We start from the raw sequence: 22,240 nt of genomic DNA, 5'->3' as shown, positions 1-22,240 counted from the left end.
GTGTACCGTATTTTGAACAGGCGGACATTATACCAGTATAATTTTTTTTGGGTGTCACAGCGAGGGGGGGGGGGGGGGGGTTTAAACGTATTTTTTGGGAATTTGTATGATAATTTTTTTTTACAGAGCTGGGGGAAGGGGTTGACTTCCCCCCCCCCCCCCCTTCTGGATCCGCGCCTGCATCTCTTCTTTCAGGTACACTGAAAGTCCAATTTTTAATTTCATTCAGAAACAGTAATTATCTTCTCATGGCAAAGAACAAAATAATTAGTTTGCCAACTCCCAGAACGTGACGAAGCATCAATAGAACTTGAAACATGTATAATAGTTGTTGGGGACCTGTCAGGCCCCAACAAACAAGTTGGCCTAGAAAAGTCAGGTTGGCGGCGTGGTTCTTTCTTCGCCTTCCACATCGATCGATGGCCTGGGTTCGATTCCTGCCCTGTTCCACATTTTGGGTTTTCAGTCCCTACGTGATTCCTTGGGTTTTCCTCTGTATATTGTTCTACTAGGATTTTCCTCCCACGTCTAAAATGTAAATCATTCACTGTCTCTCTCTGTCAAGTTTCTTCACGAAAGCTTGCGAAGTACAGTGCGATATTAATAGGGCACGTTTGAGGAATCCTTGATTTTATTACCAAATATAGAATACAAATAAAATAATAACAATGAAAATTAAATATATACGGTCAAAAAATTCAAAAATAAAGGGAAAAAAATATGTGCTTGGCCCGTTTTAAACAAGTACGTTAAAACCAGCTTGGGGCCTGGACTCTGCGCTGACCGGGCACAAGCCGGTTTTAAACGTACATCTTCTATACTGGCCAACTTGAAACATATTCCCATTCGTAACTACCTTTCGGTCAAAAGTCAAAACAAGTCCAACATTCACGCATTTCCAACGATTATGTTCAACAGCTTTGCTTCATTTAATGTGAAACTAACCTTGCGCCATGTTTATGGTGCCTCGCGCACGAAGTGCTAAGAATCTCCTTATTTGGTAATTGGCGCGTGCACGCGACGCGTACTGCGCGCTGGGGCGTAAAACGCAGAGGTGCTTTACCGGAAGTTTAAATTCACCCACGCGAGGTACTATCGACTGTTTCATGTATTTTTGAATAGTTATCAATGACATAGACGGTTAATACTCCACTATTTTTAATTGATGCATACGGCGAAAATCGGCCAAGTACCTCTTGAAACAGCCGAAAATGTTTGTCTTTAGTTTGTTTGTTGGGGTGTTGGGGTGTTTGTTTGTTTGTTTGTTTTTTGGAGGGGGGAGCATCAGGTTAGTTGTTCAGTATCTTTCATTAGATTTTTAACACTTTTGTTGCTTCAAACGAACAAAATGCACAAATTACAAATGATGGACTATGTCTTTAATGATAAACAATCGGCGGGCAAAAAATCCTAAAAACTGTTGAACTTCGGACAAAACAGTCGTAACACAAACGGTAGCACGTCATTTTAATTAGTCTCATGTAATGTTGCAGATTAATAATGATATGATTTCTATTTGATAATAAACTTGCCCTTGTCACTATCTGAATACAAACATTACACACATAGCAGACATTTTCTACACAATGAAATTTCATAATGATTATGAATCTACACTACCGTTAAAAATACATTTACAATGAAAAATCGAAATTGTAAATCAGTTGATTACTGTGAAGTGGAAAATATTTAAAAATCAGTGTTGTGCAGTTCATTCAGTGCATTTTTTTTTTCAGATACAACTGTGTTCGTATAAAAAAATTACCATCCGACTGGATTAGCTTAAACCTTGTCGTGTTCCTCATCATCTCAGATATTGTGTCTTTCAAAATTTTTACCGTATTTGTCCGATCACGTTTTCACATCAGAAATGTGTACATTTAATCCTTTGGGCAATTCCACGGTTACTCACGTTACATTTTCGTAACGTGAGTAACCGATTTTGTGCGTCTTGTTTATCATACATAACACATTTTTCTGGATGTCATCTTTGGTGCTTATAGGTAGGTCTATGGGTCTACTCTATCTACCATGAGGATAACAGTAATTAAACCTTTTCAGTAAGGTAATTACAGCCCAAGGAAGCTCAAAAGTACATCAGAAATGTAACCGTGGAATTGCCCCTTTGTATTCAGTTATTACAAGACGTACAAAAAATATGTACAGATATATGGCTACCTAAAAATGTGTATAATAAATCAGTTTGCATGCGCTTGATTCATTGTATTTTATTACTTGTAGTAGGCCTACATGTGCTACTTTATACATTAGCACCATGCATTGGGCGATGAGAGTTGTATCCTCATTGTGAATCGCCCGCAGAAACGAACTACATTATTTTCACACTGGATTGTACCTCAAGGGCCAAAGAGTTTGTTGACCTTGATGTACTGACAGTCGTCGTTGGCGGCGCCCTCCGGTTCGAATTCATCCTCAAAACCCTCGGCCCCAGCTCTCAAGCACGAAATGGTCGTATTTCTCGGCGCTCCAACACACCTATGTATTTGCATATACCGAGAAACGAGGAAAGAAATAGTCTGATGCCTGACACAAACGGTACGGTAAGGGAAATATCTGGTACCTAGTCTCAACCATACATTTGGTCCACAGTCGCACCACCAGATTTTTGAGTGGTGCCGCTTTTTGTCTGAAAAAGTTGGGCAAATTCAAAGTTAGAAAAAAGAAATTGACTGGAGCGGGGTTTGAACCTGCAACCTCCGGATTGCTGTTCCGGTGCTCTTCCAACTTTGGACTCAAAATATTTAATGCTTAGTAAAGTAACTAGAACACGAACCCATAATTGAGCCGGAGTCCCCCAAGTCGGGTTCATAAAATTTCAAGCCAAAGCCGGTGACGAAGATTAATAATTCGGGAGGCTAATCATCCTTACTCGCAGCTGAGATGCTGATCGCAGTTACTAAAGACGCGGCTACAACGTGGTCGAGCCGTTGGCATGTAAAGGCGCCTTCGGCAGCCAGCCACATCGACCCATAATGACCACGGAGCACAGCCTGAGATCGAAAGTGTTTGGTTTTTCCGGAGGGAGGAAAACCGGAGGGCCCGGAGAAAAACCCTCATGCACAGGAGAGAACCAACGCACAACTCTACGACCCCTCTCACACCAATACGTGAAGCCATTTCGTGGCCACTTCGAGGTGTCCGTGGCCGCAAACGTTTAAAAATCGAAGTAACCACGAAATGGAATCGGATCTCACGGGTTGCCACGACTTAAAGGACGTGTCGATTCCTTCTCACGGATGCTCCACGGATCACCCAACAAAATATGTTGAAAAACTGAAACGTGTGCACTTCGGAAATTTATTTCCGAATTGAAAACGTGTTCAATACGTCTTATTCGAAGTACTCTCGTAGTGTTCTCGAGGTTGGGCTGAAGTTACATCGGATTTTACGGGATGGCCCCGGATTGATTGTTGGCCTGTTTTACGGCCGTTTTCATTACGCGGTACTCGATGGTACGTCAGAGTGAGCTCCGGAGTCCACGAAGTGTCCACGAGTGGGCCACGAAGTGTTCACGGACTACACGTAGTACTCTTGAGCTGGCGCCGTAGTCACCACTGACACCGCGTAATAGTCTCGATTTGGCGACAAAGTCATCACGGGATGCAATCGGGATGGCCACAAGATGTCGCCGGCGTGCAATCCGTGAATTCCGTGAATTCCAGGAAACGGACATGAGCACGGGTTGGTCCCGTGGTGTTTCCGAGGTGGCCACGGATTACTCACGAAGTAAAAACGGGTAACACTTAATAAAAACGTGCTGGCATCAAAAAACGGACCAAAAAAAAAACGGAGACCACGGATACTGTTGAAAAAAAAATTGCATTTCCGAAGTGACTTCGCACTGGTCTTGGATTGGTGTGAGAGGGGCATACTCACATTATGGTCGGCAGCCGGGAATCGAACCAGGGCCACAGTGGTGTGAATACTAAAATGAAATGGGTCGGAGGTTAAAGTTCAACTGACCTGCAGTAATCGTCCCTACCGTCGCCATCTCGGTCCCTCATGTACCACGTGTCAGTGTGACCCAGGTCAAGCCAGGCCTGGGGATTGGACGAGTTGTAATTGTACTGGTTCTCGCCCTGTGTACCAGCCAGAGCGCACGATAGCACCTTGAATGGCGCGATGGAAACCACCCTGAGAAGTGCAAGATATTAGAAAGAGAGAAAAAAGACAGAGGCGGGATTTTAATGGCCTATGGATCATTATTTTGCATTTATCCAAAAAACAACCTACCGAATTATCATCAAAAAGCTAACTTGTATTAAAGGTCAGTATGGTACTAAACACGTGAAACTTTCCCGTCTGGCTTGCTGTCATTTAAAAGAAATCGAGAAAGATAGGTGATATCCAAGGATCAGCCAATTGACTGATTTTGGGAATAAAGAGTGCTATTAACGAAGTCGACTCTTTCGTTATCAAAATGTTGTGCATTTTTTCAGTGTTGTCCCTAAAAGTGTAATATCGATCTAAAACGTCAACAGGTTAGGTTTTAAATAAAATCTAAAAATGGATATTTAGTAGCTTTATTATTGGAAACGAACAAATGATCCTATATGTCTTTATTAAGTTCTTCATTGCGGGATACGATTTCAGGCATATCAATCGAGTTGCATATAACATAGTTTTGGTGTACCTAAAATGTCCTACAAAAATGTTAGACCCCAACAGCATCCGTGAAATTGAATAACAGGGTTACTTACCGACTTACTTTGTAATATAAGTTATAGTTATTAAACAGTGTGTCCATGGTTTCTCCATTTTGGTTTATTTTGTTTTGTTTGTTGGGTTGTTTGTTTTAAACATCAAATTGGTGTACAAGTCAAGCATGACTTCACCAATTTGTATCAACACGGAGTTTGAAACCACATCATTTGAGGCTCATTGAACAGCTTAGAACTTGAGCAATCAAAACGAAAACCTGGATATCGGTGTATGTCCCTCGAAATGGTGGCAACTACTAAAGGCATCAATGACATCACGTGTAAACCTCAGCACATGTACTGCCATGCACATGGCCATGACTTGCCTGCAGTAGTCGTTAGCAGCACCTTGTCCTTGTACGTCTGCCCAGCCGTAGAATAGATACTCGATACCGAGGTCCGTGATGTCATAACGGCGGAGGTTGATGCAGTCTTTCTTCCTTGGGCCAATATGCTCTGTGCGGGTATATATAATTAGGTATTTACCCTTTTACCGGCATATATCAAAGTTACATATTAACCCAGTTTACTAAATCTGGAAATGGTATCTTTGGGCGAAACAACTTGTGCTGAAAACCAAGTTATGCTTAACAATATAACTTAAACCATCATAGGGAGACATTCAAATGTCTTCCTTATCTACCGTTGCCTCCCTATTGAAGGCAGGGTTCGAAATTAGCGGTAGCCCGCTAGCCAAATGCTAGTCAAAATACGGCGGGCTAGTCAAACTATTCTTTAAGTAGCCCGGCTGGCGAAAGAAACATTATTGGAAACGGCAAAGAAGTGAACGTACAGGAAGAAATAAATCATGAAATTCAGGAAAGAACCCCATCAATTGGTGTTAATTTAATGAACTGTTTTAAAAGGTTAAGTTAGTAGATCTGTTAGTTAAAAATACTGACAAAATTGCCTCAGAATTGAGCCTGAAAATACGCCATTTTGTGTTTGAGATAAGAAAAAATGCGGGCTAGTGAAAATGCCCGCGGGCTAGTTAAGAGTCCGTTTCAGTAGCCCGACTGGCTAGTGAACAAAAAAGTTAAGGTCGAACCCTGCTAAGGTACATTTCTTTAGCAAAACGTCTCTCACCAAATGGGCCATTTGCAAGAATATATACACAGACCTTGTTTTTTACTGATACATATGCATCTTATACAGACCACCATAGAGCTAGGACCCAAGCAGTTCGAACTCCAATACTCCAAAAGTAAAAGGATGGTCGCCGCACTCGAAAACAACAATATAAAGCGCCTGGCGGCCAGCTTGCTCAGTTGCTTACCAACCTAATCTCTACACAGTAGAGATGCGCGTTCACTAATACTATAAGAAAGAGTTTGCCTTGCTTTGTAGAAAGTACCATGGTGAATACGCATGCGCAATCGTCATACATCGCCAAAAATTAATAATTTTGAAGTGTTTGTTCGCAGTTGGATGACACTGTATTTCAATGTGGTGAACATCACCGAAACAATCATTTCATGGCGAACAAAATGCTCTAAACCTTAATTTGTTGTCAAAAGGATTAGCCAACGTGACTGATTCTGGTTCAATACGGTTTTTTTTTGCCTGCTGCCGAAAGGTGTAACATTCTGTAGGCCTCAATGAGACGGCCAAAGAGTCTGTATTTCAATTCACAAGAGTCACTATATCACAGTACACCCTGTCCGGGTCGCGGTACGAAGCCTGTTCGACCGAAGCCGGAGACGAAATTGAGTGTTGGTACAAATAGCAAACGTTAAAGTTCTCCTACCTTTAATTGGACCCTCGCTCGTCAAGTCGGGCGCCATTTTATCACACTGCACTTCCGACGGCCATTCAAAACCGATGTCGGCTGCCGCCTCGGCGCATGAGCTTTTCACCTTGTTACACAATTCCTGTGAGGGCAAGTTCATTTGCTGCATCGGGAAATCTATCTGTAAAAAGGGGAAGAAAAAAAATTGTGTTCGGGTTTGGAGATGCTACTCGGAAAACTGAATGTACGTGAACATAATGGTATGGAGCTTTTTTTTTTTTTGATAAAAGTGCGGCCCTTTTGGATGATAATATGATATTTTGTAGGCCTACGTTCGATGTTACGTGTTTCATGCTGTAGATGACAGTCACAAGGCCTGCATTATTTCAAGAAAATAGAGTCGGGTTTTAGGCAACCTTGCACCCGGCTGACCGGATGCACGTTTGCCTGGTTTCCTGTCAAATCCCATCAGAGTACATGATACGCTTCGCTTCAGATCAACCTTCCCAGGGTCTATTATTGAGATCAAATTAGAACTATAGCCCCTGGGAACAAAACTGAAAATGATAAACTCACAATGACTCCCTGGTGCTCTGCGCACTCTGGGGCGTAGAGGGCGCACACCAGCTCAAGAAGGTCAGGGGAACAATCGGTGGCAAGGAGAGGCAGGAGATTGTAGGAGGCGACCTCGGCTTGGTACTGGGTGGTGTGACCCAGGACATTAGGGGACTGCACGAGGCTGCTTCGTGAGAGGGAGTCACACAAAGTGTGGTTGAACGATGGCATGCATTTCACTTGAAGTGAGAGCAAAAAATTAAATACATTAAGAGCTACACTCTAAAAACTGGTGTTCAGCAATTAAACACGATCTTGTTATCACTTTGTAAACAGGTTTACTTTAGGCTAAACATATGATACGTGTCCCATTCCTAAACGTCAATGTCAAATCTTTGGACACTATCCATCTATACTCTAGGCATGTTTAGGATATATCTTTACAAAGTGATAAAAAAAAAGTGTTACGGTTTTAGTGTTTAAACTCGGTAATCCACCAAGAATCGTTTCCAACTTGGTTTTTATCTTACAGTGGGCTGGCCTTTACTGTATATATGTGTATGCCCTATGAAAACGCCTAACTCCGCATTCACCAAAAGCCTTCGGGGTTTACCAACCTCCCCCACTCCTCCTTCACCATCCTCTGCCGACTGCATGTTGTTAAATAAAAGGCTGACATCGCTCCCTTGTCTCCCCCCCCCCATTTGTTTGTTATTTCCTTGTTTCCCTTCCCCAACACCCCGGCACCTGTCAAAGTGCTGACATCTACGAACGTGCACTACCGAGTATAAGTTGACCTACCCAAGGGCCTGATTTCAGTCGTGCGAAGCACTCTCCCGCCAGCTGCCTTACACGTGTAGGTACCAACATCGTCAATGGAAACCTTCTTGAAGAACAGCATTGTCAATCTGGGTGAAAGCTGGATTACATGTCTTCCAGACGAGTACGCTACAAGTCGATAAAAGAAGGCTCATTCTTACGTAGTACCTTGCAAATTGTGCACTTCAGTCGATTCCTGCTTCCTTATAATTACTATCCACATCATCTCATTCGCCATGAAACATTTGATATCATGATTTGTACAGCGGGTTAGCATGAAATGGATAGCTATGTAGGCCTACTACATTGTACTTGTCAAAAACTAATATACAATGTACAGTGCAATGCGAATATTGTTCTGTAGTACTCTTACAATTCGTGGCTTTTATTTAACCGGGACCGAATTGAATCGTATTTATCAATTACTTCAGGCAGCTAGGATGGGGATCTTTCGGATCTAAATACGGTCAAAGGTGATGCCAATTCTAATTTGAAGATTCCAGAAATTTAATATTGCATACAGCTTCAGTTTGAAATGATCAAAGTTGTGGATGAATGTATATAGGCCATGGCTTGGTAATTCACGTCTGAACAACAATTGGCTCGTACCATTGGTTGACGTCACGGGGATGAGTTTGCCATCTGGGCCGTAGAATTCTGGCGGTGCTTTCGGTCTGTCTTCGGTCACTAAGCAGTACACCTTCACGCTCTCAACCTCGTATTGATAGTTTTCTCTGTGAATGACAGCCTCTACAGAAGAAAAAGAGTAAGTTGGAAAAAGGGTTTCAATTATTAGGAGTTGCTAGTTTCATCAGAGGTTCAGGAGTTCGAATCAAGTTTCTAGGCCGCTTGTTTCATGTACATCAAAAGCAAAACTCAAGTCTCCAACGTAAACGATTCACTTTTGAATATACCTGTTGCATTTCTCAGCAAATTATTGTAAAAAAAAAAGCGGACCGACAATTGTCAAGGAGTTTACACAATAACATACCAGATGGATCCCAGTCGAATTCTCTGGAGCACGTGGCTTCTGAACTGGACAGCACTACGTCGCACGGCAGGGACTCCAGCAACCAGCTGAGATTGCCCCTGTGTGCCGAAGTGTTGCATTGCTTGAGGGCGCTCTCGCAGAACTCCCGACAGGGAAAGGTGACGCCAAATTCGCGCGAAGATGGACACCTGGGCAAGCAAAATAATGCATGCGTGTTATCTTCAAAACCCATAGTGATAGGTAGACGGAGAGTGTCTGCTGCCTCCAAGAGTCTGAAATAGGGTTAGTTTCACTTACGGGGGCGCCAGTAGGCCGCAGAGTAGCTCATGCAGGCGTGGTAAGCACCCAACCCCGGACTCCACCGTCTCCTCTGTGAAGTAGTCTCGCCAGGAGTCGAGGAGCTTATCCGGGGGAGTCCAATACCAGGAGTAGTCTTGGGAGTATCCGGCCGTGGTGTAGCCCAGTTTGTTGCAGTACATGATGTCGACTCGCTCACAGTGATCGGGAATCGATCCTATAAGTTGGCCAATGCAATGTTTGGATGTACATGGGCATGAACATACCACGGAGGAATAAAAACAAATGTTGTAAGCTATATAGTATTTGATGCGTTGTTACGGGAAATAGGGGGTGGTGTATTTGACAACAGGCATTATTATTTGCAACGCCACTACGGTTCTTGGGCTATAATGTTAATTTAATTAGCGTCTTTAATTAAGTGATTGGCAATAAAAGATAGACATATTGTTTGTATTACGTTAAAAGCAAACGCAATAAGTAAAAGGTAATTAACCTATCGCGGTAGAATCGCGTCTTTTTGTTCTATATCTATGACCTTAACCTAAAAACATTCCATAGGGATGTCTGAGGGGCGTGGTTAACTCGCAAACGATTATAGGTCAATTGTGGGCTTATCGTACGCGCACTGTCTTACATGACTTCATCACCGTTTTCACGAAGAGCCACATATGTCCAAAATTTAAAAAAATTCGATTTTTTTTTCAATATCTCGCATCAAAACAATGTACTTACCCATTTTGACATGTTTCTGTAAGCAAAACATCATTAATTTTTTCAGTTAAATTAATGTTGTAAGAGGCAGAAATCTCGATAAATGCATTTTGGGTTTCCCGAAGAGCCACATACATTTTGGGCCTTTGAACGCATACAAAACCCATTACACGGAAATACGTAAAAGTACATGTAGGTCTAATGAGATTTGCGTTTTCACGAAGAGCCACATATCTTTACTAATTAATTTTTACTAATTAACTGCCGTATTAAGTCTTATTATCGGATTCATGTTAAACTTCAGCTCTCGTAGAATCGTGTGATGGTTTTCTTGCTGCAAAAAGTTGTTCCAAGGTGGTATTTCTTGCAGTTTTCAAATATGAGAAACTTCTTTTGCGATTATCTCGAAAACACTTTTCTTTAAAATCAACATAATATATATAGTATGTGGCTGTTCGTGAAAACGGTGACGACTTGTATTAAATGAAACCAGGTTGATTGAAAGAGTTCAAGTTCACATTTTTGCGATACCTCTGTCTTAAATTTTGGGCCGTATCATAAGTCCGACGCCTCATAGGTCCGACGCCTCGTAAGTCCGAAATTTCGGACTTATGAGGCGTCGGACTTATGAGGCACACAATTTATTTATCCCGCCTCGTAGGTCCGACGCCTCATAAGTCCGACGCCTCATAAGTCCGACGTCGGAATAACACGGCGTTGAAATTTGTCGGACCTACGAGGCGTTGGATCTATGATGCGTCGGAGCTATGAGCGTCGAACTTATGAGGCGTCGGGACCTATGAGGCGTCGGACTTACTACGGGCCTTTATTTGGTTAGGGAATGCGATTTTGTCGGACTTATATGAGGCGTCGGACCTATGAGGCGTCGGACTTATGAACGGACCCCTTAAATTTCATTGGACCTGACTTACTGTTATCGTGAGGAGGAATCCAGGCGACTGTCGGTTGACTTCCCCGCCCGTATGCATTCCAGGGCCAAAATATCACGTGATATCCAAGTAGGTCATACAGCTCAAAGTACTCCTGCAATGCAAATTATCACTTAAAGAATTAACAAAATATCGACGGCGGCGACAACAGCAACAACAACAGCAGTAGCAGCAGAAGCAACATTAAAAATGACACTTAAGCAACGAGAAGGACACAAACAAAAGGGACGGCAACGACGACAGAAAAAACAGCAATGACAGCGAAAAACGACGACAACGACAAACAACAACAACGAAAACGATGACAATAAAAAGAGCAACATCAGCTGCGTACAGCATCGTCGACGATTGGAATAGCCTGTCAGAGAGTGCTGTATCTGCATCCACTCTCAGTTTCAAACTCCAACTAAGAACACACATGGGTTTATAATAATAGAGCAAAAATGCCCCCTCTCTAACCCTGCCACACAAGCTGTAAGAAGAGGACAGAAGTGTGGCGCCCCAAGATAATTCAAGGTTATACAGCAGCAACAGCAGCAACTCACAACTTCATTCCTCTTTAATTTTATTTTGTCAAAAACTATATACAGATAGGCTAGGCATTTAATGGTTGATGTGCATGCAAAATGACGACATTAATTACCTGCTGTGTTTCTTTCCCCTCGAAATCGATTACAAAATTGTCGCGTACTCCCCACTTTGAAACTTGGCTGTATGATGTAAGCCTGCTTCTTCCCGTGAACTCCACAAATGCGTAAGTGGTGTTAACACGGCTTGCATTGAGAATGGTGATAGGTTCAAGACGTTTGCCCATCTCTGAAATAAGTAATTATTATATACTACGATCTCACATATATACTATAATAAAAGTTATCAATGGCCCTATTAAAGAGGTTGTGGAATGCTCCAAGACATTTCCGTAATTTTTCGGGTATGTGGCCTAAGGTGTGATGAAATAAAAACGAATATTGTGTCTTTCATGAAATGAATACTATGGGATCTCCTTTATCCCCGGTCCTAGCCGACATCTTCATGGAGGAGTTCGAGTCTTCCTCCCTACTCACAGCGGATCTTCGGCCGAGCCTGTGGCTACGCTACGTTGATGACGCCTTCGTAGTGTGGCTCCATGGCCCGGCCACACTCCAAGACTTCCTCCAGTACCTCAACAAGCAACACACCAGCATCAGCTTCACCATGGAACAAGAACAGCACGGCACCATTCCTTTCCTGGACGTCAAGATCTCCAGGAATCCGGATGGCACCCTGGGACACAGCGTCTACAGGAAACCCACCCACACCGATCGCTATCTCCACCAGCGGTCGTTTCATCACCCCAGCATAAAGTCATCGGTCAACCGCACCCTAGTACAGAGAGCCTTTGAGGTCTGCGACCAAGACAACCTCAAGCATGAACTCAAGCACATCCAGACGTCACTACAACGGAACGGCTACAAACCCAACCGCATCAAGAACAGCAAACCTGACCAACGGGTCTCCTATACCCAAGGTCCTTCCACTGTATCTCCTTCAGTCACTCTTCCTTACATAGGTCCATCTTCTCATCATCTGCAACGCATCCTCCGACAAGCCGGCGTCAAGGTGTACCACTCATCTGGCAACAAGCTCCAAGACAGCCTCCATACTCACAAGGACAAGCAGGACTCCTCTTCCAAGCCGGGAGTCTACCGCATTCCATGCGAATGCAGCAAAGTCTACATCGGCGAAACCGGTCGGAACCTTCCCACTAGGCTCAAGGAACACAGAGCACATGGACGGCGAGGGGATTTTGACAAATCGGCCATTGTCAAACATTCCCACATCAACGACCACAAACTTGATTGGGATGCGGCCGAACTCATCGCACTGATCCAGTTCTGGCATCCAAGACGCATACGGGAAGCCATCGAGAATCGCAAGCACAACACAGTTCCGCAAGACATTGGGTTTCACCTCAACGACATCTGGTTCCCACTTCTCCAGACTGATGGGTCTCCTATACCCTAGGTCCTCAGCTACTACCTTAGACTGATGGGTCTCCTATACCCTAGGTCCTCCCTGTACTGACACTGCAACCCTACTGTTCCACCTCAGTGGGCACCAAGCTTGCTCTAGGATCCTGTCTACTTGGCATCCTCACAGGATGCAACTTCACACTTCATTGATTTCGCCTTTTGCTACTTAAGTTTTCACTTTCTTAGAGTTTAGGCACTCTCCTGAAGACGGTCAGAGCATACTGACCGGAACGTCGAGTTTATACCTCTGGTTCTTTTCAGAACCATTCTCTTAGTTGAGAAATTATTCGCACATGGTGTTTCCGCAAACCTTTCATTATTTAAATGAATACTAAATACTAAAGAGCCATGCAAGGGGCTCTCAAAGGGGTACATCAGTGCCGTCTCTCCGAAAGTACACAGAGCCCATACCTGAGTCGCAGTTCTCTGCAGGGTACAGCCTGCACGTCATCAGCCGGGGTCGTTTCTCAAACAGCTCCCCTGCAGTCCCGCGGCAGCTTTTCCAAATCTCTTGACAGGCGCTCTGGCACGGCAACCGAACGCTGGCGTGATCGGTCGTGCTCGGGGTGACGAAGAAGGCGTAGCAGGCGAAGACCTGCAGCTTGTCCGAGCAGCCCGAGTCGATGAACGGCACCAGGCGGTCCAGCTCGTCCAGGGCTTCCTGCATGTTGGTGTGCCCGAGGAGATTAGGATAGGAGGTTACCCAGAACCCGAAAGAGCGACACTTGCCGTGCATCACATCCACGCAGCCGTCCTCCTTACATGCGGCTGTGAAATCGCTTGTGACCACTGGCGGTGGGGACCAGTACACCAAAGGGTCATATTTTGCCCCTGGAATAACGAGAAATTGAGATACTTTAAAATTAAAGTTCTCGATAGGAGAAGTTACTTTGAGAAATGGTGCTTCTATAATTGACTTCCCTAATACATTTCATAATCACAAAATGAATTTGTGTTCTGGGTCAAAATGACAATTAAGCCAATGTTTCCCGGTCAAAATGACAGAGAAAACAATTCGAAGAAAGTTGACCCCGAAATGTGTCATTTCTGTCAACTTAAAAGTGCGACGCTAGATAGAACTCGGGTTCCAGGTCAATTTGACCAGGGACTTTTTAGATTGTTAGGTGAAGTCAAATCTGTGACTTACCTGGCATGAAACATGTGGGGTAGGAATCACTCTGCTTCGGGTACATGGAACAGTCGCTTAAGGCGGACGGTAGTTCCATCTCGAAGGCAGCCAGGACGCCTATGCAGGAGTCGGTCAGAACCAGTTCACAGAGCGCCTTGCAGGGAGGGATCGGAGCAGCAACCTCCTCCACAATCTGAGGATGTGAAAAAAACATAATCACCAGCACGTGTTTTGTTCATCTTAAAGACAAAAGTATCTTTTTTTTCTCTTTCGGATATCACAGAGAGTCAAAGTAGACAACTTGTGTAATGAGCCAATTTGTTACAGATTGGGGCATAGCGTTATGCCGCCTTACAAAAAAAACCACCATATTGATAACACGAAAAGAAAAGGGCAAACAGATACTCGAATCATACGCTTACAAAACTACTGACCGGACAAACTAACAATTTCAAATGTCCTGCGCTGCGAATTTGTCGACATCTCCCACAATGCACTGGGAAAAAGAACTCTCCATGGCAAACTCTTGATGGTGCACTGCCTTGTGAATCACCCGAAATAATTCAAGTCACAATTATAGCATTCCTTTTTGATTGTTCACTCCTTGTTACTTGCGACTTGTAACTGATGAAATACTAACTGCTTTTGAAGGACTTATAAGGACTCGTGAAGGATTTGTGAGAACTCGTGCTGGACTTGTGAGGACATGTGGTGTACTTCTCATCAACACTGCCCAACAACACGAAGGGACTTTCTTTTCTTTTTTCTTCAAGCCGATTGTATTTCATCATACCTTGCAGGGTGGCAGATAAGCAAGACACAGGTAGGTTCTGAGCAGATCCGAGCAAGGACCCCCGTCCGACATGAACGCGCTGTACCTGTGCAGCTCGACCAGCGCATCACTGTGGTTGTCTTGCCCGAGTATGTTGGGGTAGATGACGGTAGTGTACGGCATAGACTGACAGATGGAGTCATCTGGGAGAGGCTGGCAGTGTTCCGATGGGTCGGGACGAGGGGTCTGTGGTGGGACGATGGTCGAGGGAAGGTTGACTTCTTCATTTTCTTCACCCTCTTCCGAATCGGGTTCAAATGGGTCACCTGTGAATATGTTTCGGCGGTACTTCAGTAGTTGTAATGGTAATGGAGCATTTTGCTTTCTTTGCATTTGTTGTTTCCTTTGAAACAAACAACTGCTCAAAATCTTAACCTTGCGCAGAGTGACCTGTTGCCCTTTGGGCCCCAGGTAACCGATTTTTTTGAAAAAAAAAAGACATTGAGGGCCAATGCCGGTCACCTTCCATCTAATACTCCTTCGACCCTTGCCAAATAAGCTGGTTCAATGAACTTTGCAGCCAGGGCTTCACCCAGGCCGTGTCAACAAACTTCGACCAGGCCTCCTGCCAAGTCTCATTGAAACATCAACAAAGACCTGTTACTTGACACAGCCATCTCCCTTCATAACTGCATACCACAGCCGCCAATCAATTATCTTTCCAGCGCACTGTCTGGCAACTGTCTGGACACTGTCTGGCACGTGGTTTTTTTGTTGTATTGCTATGAATAGGGTCTTGCGAAGTGCGAGAAAGTACCTGCTGCCCAGAGGGCAGCAGTTGACGAGTTTTTGTAAAGTTTTTTGTAAACGCTGCGCAAGGTTAAGAAGGGTGCATGACAACTAACCTGCTCAGTGGATATTACACATATTGAGAAAACATATGCACAAGTTATTGGTGTCTGGTAACTGGATGCCGTTGCTAACGCACGTAATAATCCATACCAGCGGGCGCAGTTTCTATAGACCCCTTCAATGATTGTATTTTTTTTCTGAATAATGCAATTTAAGGTCAAATAATTTCACAGCGTGTTTGATATCTGTCCTATCTTTACTTTGAGCAAGCATATTCTCGTGAAATCGCTAGGTACATTTCCGGGTACTTGCAAAATCCCTCGGTGTTTTCAATAAACATGTCATCGTGGATTTGTTTTGTGTTTTGGTAGGCTAATGCTTTTTATCATGGCATAAATGCCGTTGTGTATTTTGACCACAGGGTTCTCTCAACGGTGGAAGTGCCGAGTGCCTGTACTGAATGACGATTCTTTCTTGAGCCCACGCTTATTTTGTGTTCGTATCTCTTCTCTCACGGTAATTTTCTTGGCATATAATAAGTCGATTGAAAATTGAAATGAGACTCTATAAGAACTGTCGAAATGTTCGTTAGTAGTCCAGGCGCGGATCGGGGGGGGGGGAGGGGGGAACCCCAGTTCTGTCAATTTTGTTTTCAAAAGATTTTCATTAAAAAAATGATGGTAACCCATCCCCCTACTCTGACAATTATATTAAATACGGACAGAACCTGCTTGGCTACTCGGGTATTTTTACACTATCCTGTAATACAGTCATACTCGTCGGATTTGAACAGCGCCCCCATTGAAAGTATGGTACGCCCCCCCCCCCCCCCCCGCCCCTGTAGTCGGTAACAATCTGTCACAGCTCTAAAAAGCCCTGGGTCAGATTTGACCCGGAATCTGGGTTCATCGAGCCTCATACTTTTCCCGGTCAAAAAGGCACTTTTCCAGGTCAAAATGACACTTTCCCGGATCATTTGGACCCTTGAAAAGTGTCATTTTGACCCGGAACAAGTGTCAGGCCCCAAGGAACCCGGATTCCGGGTCAAATATGACCCGGATCTTTTGGGAGTGTACAAGTCTCCAAACCACCTTTAGAAAAAAAAAGCTATTTCCCTGCTTGCCTAAAAACAAATTGCAACGGGTGAACAAATCTGACGTTAATACAGTCTAAGGCGCAGTACCTGGATCACCGAAGCAAAAGTAGTCATCACGGCCGCCGGTCGAGAAATTGTTGCAGTCCAAGCTGTCAGGCCAGGCGCTGCCAGCGCGTCGGAAGGCCCCATCACAGTCGTCTCTGACACGCTCACAGAAATCCCTGCACGGGGAAAGGTGGGTGTCTACCAGATGGTGCCGCCATGTGAAGTACACGAGGCACAGGAACAGCTGCAGGCGCGGCGAGCACTGGACCTGAAGGTACGGGTAGAAATCATTGAATCCCCGGATGGCCTCCTGCATAGTCAGGTGGCCCAGAAAATTGGGGAAGTACGTGACGTTGTTGGTGTAGATCAGGCCCTCGGACAGACAAGGAGCAAAGGTCTGGTTTTCTTGCCGCACAACATATTCTAACAAGACACCAGGAGATAAAAAATAATTGATATTAACCCTAAAAGGGCCGGGTTACTTTGACCATCTCTCAGCCGGGGGGGGGGGGGGGGAATTACCCTAAGATCTCGGTCATCGAGTGACGAAAACATTTAAAACTCAGTAGATGCATAGAGCAACTCATCGTTAACATACCCAAGAAATTTCATGACTATAGGTCAAAGGGTTTTGGAATTATGGCTAATTAATTATTCATATGTACGAATGGTAATTGTGCTCTGTGTACCCGACGTATATGGATAAGTTCAGTTTTCACGGCGCATGGCGCCGGGCCGTGGTGCGATTTTTATGTTTTTGGTATCAAAAGATGCGCAAGGCTCGAGGCTAAAATGTCATATTAGCTCGGGTCGCGAATTTTTTTTTAAGGCTTTCGCGGAAAAAGTTGAGGGGGCGGATTCCGCCCCGGCCCTTTTAGGGTTAAACATTGCTGCGTCAAAACGAGGAATAAATCGCCTTACAATCGATGAGCTTGCCGCTTTAGTTTCAAGATGCATTCCAGGTGCGAACTATTTGCTATTTTTCTTTTCAATATAAAAGTTATTCAATTTTGTTTTTTTTAATGAGACTCCAAACAACGAATGCACGGACATTTAGTTTTTGAATTATTTCTTCTCAAAATTCGAATTATTGGTTGCAATCAGACAATAATTCGGGTCTCGTATAGGGCCGGTTCATTTTGTGTTCACATTGAAAGCCATTTTTAGAGGGTTGCAGACGCCCTCAATCGGAATAAAGTGCCTCTTTCTCGCTAATACCAAACCATACAAATTGAAAAGTCGTTTACTAGCAGAACAAAATAACATTTTTTGAATAGCACGAAAGTTTAAAAGCAATAACCTACGGTGGCAAAGGTCACGTTTTCCTGCTGTAATCAATAGTGGCTAAAAGAGAATCGATCAATATATTTGCTCTTTCAAAAAAAGAATACATTGTCTAAAACTATTACCCTTATAGCTGCTAAAAAGATTTCTTAGTGGATTTATAATGCGAGGGGCAAATCTGAACATGTTTAATACATTCAATTTCAATTATAGTTTAATCACATTTTAACCTTTTTTTTTCAATTTAGGTTTTGCCCTTCACCGACGCAAAATTCCATCTGATAACATTTTTTTTTCAATAAAGAGCATTGTGAGCATTGGTTTGAACGGCATAGGGTACCACCTCCACATGATAGCTCCGCCCCCACCCCTTCTTCCTGTCAACGTAGACTTAATTGTTACGTCACTGGCATACATTTGTAAACAAATCCCGTAAATCGGCAGGATTCTAATTTTGGTTACAATTGCCATACAAAGCGAGAGAAAAAAAATACCACCCCAACCTAATATTATAGTTATTACCATGTACAACACCATACATTTTTGACTTGTTTTGTTTTTGTGTTTCTTTGCTCTTTTTATTTATGTAACCGGTGAAATATTTCAAACATATTTCAATCATATCTTTTTGGCACCCTTTGATTTTTCCCATTTCTACTGAAAGCTTATTAATGTTTTATATCCCAATAGTCAGTGCATGGGTTTCTTTTTCACAAGTTTTGGATTGTTTTTATGCTCATCTATTTTCCAAGTATTGAAATCATTATTATCTTCATTGTTTTATGTACATGTTATATTTTTGTTCATTTAAAGACCACTGTGAGAATGAGTGAGAGAATCGATCCTTTCGCCCTGGGTGGGTCAGCCACAAGTTTCTGGAAAAATAATCAACTCCAGGCAGGAGGACTGAGTGCATATACCTCATTATCATTCATTAGATAGACTCTAGCTTTTCTACACTAGTTACTTTGTTTTATCACCCCCTAATTATTAGCTCTGTTTATTCATGGTCCCTGTGTGGTTCGCCCAAGAACGTGAGGCACTGGCCAACATCCTGTGGTTTAGATTAGCTTGGTTCGTTTTTGTATTAGCCACCAACAAGAGCACACACATGTTGTAAAGTCTCGTGATGTAAAGAAAGTTTTACAGCGCTGGCTGCGCTTTGCTTCCATGCGACCACTGATGAGAAATAAAAACAGTACATTTTCAATATAAACTTGAAGAGCCTGTTCCCCCGGTGAGTTTATATGTCTTTCCCATAAATCAAATGTTAACCGGTATCACTTACCTCGGGTATATATTATGCTTGATGACAAATCCACGCAGTACACGCGGAGGATCATTGCTAATGAGCAAGAATGGAGAAAAGGGCAAGAAAGTGTTAAGAACAAAACCAGACGCCCCCCCCCCCCAACGCACACACACACACACACACACACAGTCGTTTTTTGCTATGCTTCCGAGGATTGGCTTTGTGTTTTCCTTTGTCCCTGTAATATAACACTCTCCCATAGACTAAGCACACAAACCTGCGTTCGAGGACAATAGGCACCTTCCTTCGAGGATCAATGGCCCCTTTGTGCTCCTTTTGTTGTCTGTCCTCAGGCGTAATGCCATGCAGGAACACAATGATCTATTATGGTACACGACTTCTGCCATAATAACACCGACTCTTAAATTTGTATCCTTGTGGAGACATTTCTTTGTTCTCGTGTAGTAAAGTTTTCAATTTTGAAAGTGAAGTTTCAAAATGCTCTTATTTTAACCAGAATTAATTTCCTGGGCTGAAATTCGGACTTAATATCCCTTTTCTAAAACTCTTCCATTTGCGACGGATCAACCCACCTTGGAAATTCCTTGTTTTTGAGTAAAATCCATATATCTATTTCGTGAAAACCTTGTGGAGACCTATTCATCTATAGAAATTGCCCTGTGGAGACCTTTACAATGTTTTGTTCCCTATTGTGTGCGTGTCTCCACAAGGATACAAATTTGAGCACACATCGACCTTAAACGGCCAACGTAATGAAATTTGTTTAATGCAATCCTTCAAAATGCAGCTTTCGCACTTAACCTTATTTTCAACTTTCATTGTGCCATTCGGTAACTTTAAAGTTTGAATGCCAATGCCAATTTTCATAATCATGAGCAAAAGTGTGATGTCTCTCCGTGTAACAGGCATCTCAGCAACAAATATTGCCAGAATTTTGGATATTTTGCTGTCGCGAATTTTCTTTTCTTTGGTGATTTGTTGTTGTTTTGGCAAATGACAGTAAAAGCCAGTAAGCAAATATTCTCACACATGTTTTCAATTAGCAAATTTTGGGTTCACGATAACAGAAAACCCTTACTTCCTGAAATGGCATCACAGCAACAGCTCCCTCATGGAACATTTTAAATGTTAAAAAAACCCGCACGTTTCGATAAATTTACCCAAAGGGGTGTCAAATAGATGTCATACTTTTAAGAGCAATAGAAAGTTGCACAAAGTATGTTCCCAGGTAAGATTCATATCATGGGCCCTATCAAACTCTAAAATGTCCCGGGTCAGAGTTGACCCGGAAAAGGGTCATGTGGGGCCTGACCCTTTCCGGGTCAAAAATGACACTTTTCTGGGTCAAAATTACACTGTGTGACTCATCTTCCGGGTCATTTTGACCCAGAAAATTGTCATTTTTGACCCGGAATAGGGTAATTTTTTGACCCGGAAAAGGATCAGGCCCCACGTGACCCTTTTCCGGGTCAACTCTGACCCGGGACTTTTTAGAGTGTATAGGTTGATAAACTTTGGAAAAGACTCACAACATTTATTTTGTCGAGAGAGCTATATACAGTATATATTCGAATTTAAGGATCTTCAAAATATTATTTATAGGCCTACATGTTTTTGAAGTCCTTTATCACAATGAAATACCACTAGATGGGAAGTTGGAAACACAAATTTAGACGGGATTGTTTCAGATAGCAACAACGGGCACCAAACATTGTCACTGTACAAGAGTATTATTGGAAACGAGTCATAACCCAATCACCCTGCAATTAAGGCCATTGTAAGTAGGACCTCGTTGATTCTGATGAGCACCAGTGGCCCAATTATAAGACGATCATGACGATTACTTCCCCTTTTTTTTTATTTATTAGCCAATAAATCACTTAATTGCAATATAATAATGAGGTACCATGTCCATTAAATCGATCTCTATAAATAGAATCACACCAAGATTGCATATTCAAGACCTCTCTCCAAAACCGCACATTACTCACAAAAGAGATTTATTCACATGGTGCTACCGCAAACTTATCTTGTCTTAGTATTCACCTTGCAAAGCTTAATTCAAATCTCATCCAAAAATTGTGTTTAACAATTAAAACAATCTTGCTATCACTTTTGTAAAAATGTTTAGTACTTAACAACTTCGAAGCTATATATACATCTTCAATTGCTAAAACGCTATAATACGCTAAACGTGTTTATTATTTAACAAGAAAGTGTTTAGAAAAGTGCTTAAAATTGCTAAACTCAGTTTTTGCAGTGTTGTTTTCCCCGTCCTGTATCCACATCGTCATCACTTACCTATGATGCAAATACCACAGCTAGACCAAATACGCTCCATACTGCAACGTTGCTTTGTGGTCTTACATATATCCAACGAGCATAGAGTACCGTCTGCTTGCACTGCATGAAACGAAACTCCTCCAGCAACCTTCAAACACATACAACCGGGCACCAAACGCTAGCTGGAGATCAAACGAAACAATATCTGCAAGGCACGCTATATAAGACTGTTTAAGGCCGATGTTTACGGATCAGCTGATGCATGCACTGTGCCGCTCTCACCTTTGACGTATGGGTCAATATCCGCAGGATAGGACGCAGCCCAACCACTTGGCTTCACGAAGTTGTGTGCGAAACCCCAAATGCTAAGTGTGTCTGTGGGTACTTTCCTTGTGCGTATGTGTCCTTACTGCCCACACGGTATGCAATGTGTGCAGGAAGGCGCGGTAAATGGTTGCACTGATGTTACCAAAAAAAAGGACAAGAAGACACTTTCCAATGTCGAAATTTCACGAAACGGAAATTGTAAGAAAGATGACACAACTACGCATTAAACATGTCTCTCAGTATTTGGGTTATAGAGCATCCCGGGGGTTCTCTAGCTTAATTAGAGCATCCCAGGAGATTTTCTTAGAGCAACACACCAACACTGCACCGATTGCATGGGAGGTCTCTCAGAGCAACCTGGGGGTTCTCTTGGAGCATCCCATGAGGTTTT

The 22,240-nt window shown here is 43.1% G+C and overlaps 1 protein-coding gene across 1 annotated transcript; it reads right to left on the bottom strand.

The window, feature by feature from the left end:
- Positions 1–2,076: 2,076 nt before the first annotated feature.
- Positions 2,077–21,972, bottom strand: LOC119735237. Its single transcript, XM_038208943.1, has 17 exons — positions 21,541–21,972; positions 19,255–19,311; positions 16,725–17,105; positions 14,711–15,015; positions 13,936–14,110; positions 13,200–13,619; positions 11,420–11,592; positions 10,765–10,870; positions 9,113–9,335; positions 8,816–9,003; positions 8,434–8,574; positions 7,807–7,953; positions 7,027–7,244; positions 6,469–6,631; positions 5,048–5,177; positions 3,985–4,155; positions 2,077–2,496 (listed from the first exon to the last, which is right to left on the bottom strand). Exons 1-17 carry the CDS (start codon positions 21,680–21,682, stop codon positions 2,358–2,360), a joined length of 3,279 nt encoding a protein of 1,092 aa, XP_038064871.1. The 5' UTR covers positions 21,683–21,972; the 3' UTR covers positions 2,077–2,357.
- Positions 21,973–22,240: the final 268 nt, after the last annotated feature.

The sequence above is a fragment of the Patiria miniata genome, unplaced genomic scaffold (assembly GCF_015706575.1).
Source record: "Patiria miniata isolate m_02_andy unplaced genomic scaffold, ASM1570657v1 HiC_scaffold_29, whole genome shotgun sequence".
NCBI classification, from domain to species: domain Eukaryota; kingdom Metazoa; phylum Echinodermata; class Asteroidea; order Valvatida; family Asterinidae; genus Patiria; species Patiria miniata.
Note: the sequence above shows the minus strand (reverse complement) of the source record. Positions and strands in the feature narration are given on the sequence as shown.